The sequence below is a fragment of the Lotus japonicus genome, chromosome 2, assembly GCF_012489685.1.
Source record: "Lotus japonicus ecotype B-129 chromosome 2, LjGifu_v1.2".
Lineage (NCBI taxonomy): Eukaryota > Viridiplantae > Streptophyta > Magnoliopsida > Fabales > Fabaceae > Lotus > Lotus japonicus.
In genome coordinates, this window is record NC_080042.1 from 95,000,797 (window position 1) to 95,003,629 (window position 2,833).

Genomic DNA, 2,833 nt, shown 5'->3' on the forward strand with positions numbered 1-2,833 from the left:
ACTGTCTTATAGAAAAGGAAAAACAAGGGATAGGTGGGAGTGCAACTCAAATGTTCACAGAGAATTTCAAAGCAGCGAATAAAACCCCAGGCGTTGGGCTGGAGTTGACAAGGAGCCACGTTCAAAAAGGTAAGAACGTGACATATAAAGGGCGAGAAAGGGAGTTTAATATTCAAATCTAAGAAGAAATAGCCATAAACAAAAAAGAAGTCGGGCGATTCATCAGAAGGTTCCTTGCGTAAAAGAACACAATCATCCTCGCCACATGGAAGAACATTTAACAGGTGATCTTCGTTATTAGAGGTGGCGGGATTTATCTTTGTAAACCCTTGAGAAGATATTCGAAGCAAGCTGATGCTTCCAATACTACCCCAGATGGAGCGCCAAAGACACTTATCTTCAACTAAATGCGCGTTGGAACGCCATTCGGGTGAAGACAAGTCTCCATTGGAGGAAAGAATAGAGTCTACGGAGCCGGCGGGACCGGAATCCTGGCGGGTGGAAGGCGAGGAATGAATTTCAATAACGGTGGGGGCAGAAACTTCCCCAATGGGGGCAGAAACTTCCCCCTCCGTAGAAGGTGAAGAGAGTTCTAAGGAAGAAAGGCTGAAATTTTGGGTGGACATACTGGGAAATTTCATAAAAAATAAAAAGAAGATGAACAGATGCAGAAAGAAAAAAGAAGAAGACGAACAGTGTCAAGAAAGAAGAAAGAGAAAGGACTCACCGGAGGACGAAGTGGAGGATTGAGTAAAGAGGATGTCGGCTATGGGAGAGCACCGCGCAATGACGACGGCCGGGGTGACGGAAATTCACCGGAGTTCAAAGAGGAGAAGGTGAAAATCGCAGAGGAAGTCTGAGGAAAAAGGTTTTCAGAAAAGTGAAAAAGTGAAAAGTGAAAAGTGAAAAGGGTTTTTATAGAAGAAAAGGGAAGAGAGAGAACGAGTGGGAAAGATCATGAAGAGTCGTGGGATTTGAAATTTGAAAAGGTGCGAAGCGAAAAGACATAATTCCTCGAGACGCACAATTAGAAACTGCATTCATGGCCAATGATGACGAAATCCCGGAAAACAAGGATACGTGCGTCAGTTGAAAAGACGTGACTGACGGTTATGATGATGGCGATATATCAACGTAATAAGGGACGCGAAAATGGCGCCATATTGAAGAAACAGAAAAATGGCGATTAATCCATAAGCAAGAATGCGGCGACAGGCCCACGACTACAAAGAATGGCGATATACTGTAAGGCAGCGCATTAAAGACATTTCGACTCAAGGAACCTAAGTCTCATGTCTTGGGGGCATGTGGAATGGGCGGGACATAAAGGATACATATGCCCGCCCAAATTGAGTAATCAGATGAACGAAAGACACCTTGGCGGGATTCACGGAACAACATCGAATCCCGCCCTTCCTTTAGTCAGGCCCACATGCCAGCTGGAAGATTCCTTTAGATTTGTCTTATATGCATAGAGACTTGGGCCCCGGTTGTCAGGCCCAAGTACAGTAAAAGTCCACATCATGATCACTTCCTCTATAAAAGGAGAGGTCAACACCTTGTAAAAAGTACCTTTTGAACATTTAATGAGAATATTCCTTTTATGATATTTTTAGTACTCTGCTAGGGTTTACTTTCTGTCAGTCTTCTACGTCAGATCTCCCTAGTACATGATTATGATCATCACAAACAGATCTAACATGCCAACGCTTGTTATCCTTATGAACATGGACCTGACAATAAGCCTTACAATCACATCTTGTGGACTTTTTCGGAAAACGATTTCTCTTTTCACCAGCATGACCATCAACCTCTGGCTCAACTTTCTCTTTCCTTTTACCCTCCCTGAAGCAAACAAATCTCTGTTGGATTACATCTCCGTGATTGTTTTTGAGAACCTTAGCCTTCCTCGCAGCAAATCCATGCATCCGAGCATACCAACTGTAGAACAAGTAAGCAACCTCACGATCCGGAAAGTGATAGGTGACTATGTCATTGACAGATAGTTGTTTGGAATTTACAATCCCCAAATCTTCTAAACCATTGATAGCAATCTCAGTTGGCGGCTCCACATCAACATTTTGTTCTTCAACCCCATTTTCAGACTCTTTTTCACCTTCTTCTTCATCAGAATCAGTCCCTTGTTCATCTCCACTTTCCTGTTCTTCATCAGTCCCTTGTTCCTCATCAACAGAGACATGTACATCTCCTTCCCCTCCTTCAACCATTACTCTAACAACATGCTGAGGACCCTGGCGCAGTCAAATTAAATAAATTTCCCCAAATCAAACAACTCATATACTAAGAAAACAATACGCTATAATTTAATTTAAAATCACACATTATCTTTGCTGCAACACTTCTCATGGAATCAAACACTTTGCCATTGGAAACCATATTATGCAATTTAACTGTTACCTGAAATGCAGAGGAATCAAGTGCTGCTTCATCAATCCGAGTGTTCGACCTAGACTCTTGGGTATGGGAAGACATATTCAACAGCCAGCGAACCCACCCTTTCCCACCGGCGAACCCGTTCCCACCGGCGAAACCGTTCCCACCAACTAACGCGAACAGAGAACGAAACCCGTTCCCACCGACGAACCAACCAGTTTCCACCGCAGAACCAACCCGTTCCCACCGGCGAACCAAATCGTTTCCGCCGCAGAACCAACCCGTTCCCTTCGGCGAACCAAACCGAGCTCACACTACTGCATAGGAAACCAAGATCGAACACATTCATTAGAAGGTGAAAGCTACTACCTCTACAACATCATTCACGAAGGGAAGATGGAGTAATGAGAAGGTGAAAGCTACAACGAACCTGTTGATG

The 2,833-nt window shown here is 43.9% G+C and overlaps 1 protein-coding gene across 1 annotated transcript; it reads right to left on the reverse strand.

The window, feature by feature from the left end:
* Nucleotides 1-766: 766 nt before the first annotated feature.
* LOC130737338 (protein FAR1-RELATED SEQUENCE 1-like) lies at nt 767-2,228 on the reverse strand. Its single transcript, XM_057589083.1, has 2 exons — nt 1,671-2,228; nt 767-856 (listed from the first exon to the last, which is right to left on the reverse strand). Exons 1-2 carry the CDS (start codon nt 2,226-2,228, stop codon nt 767-769), a joined length of 648 nt encoding a protein of 215 aa, XP_057445066.1.
* Between the last annotated feature and the right edge of the window lie 605 nt (nt 2,229-2,833).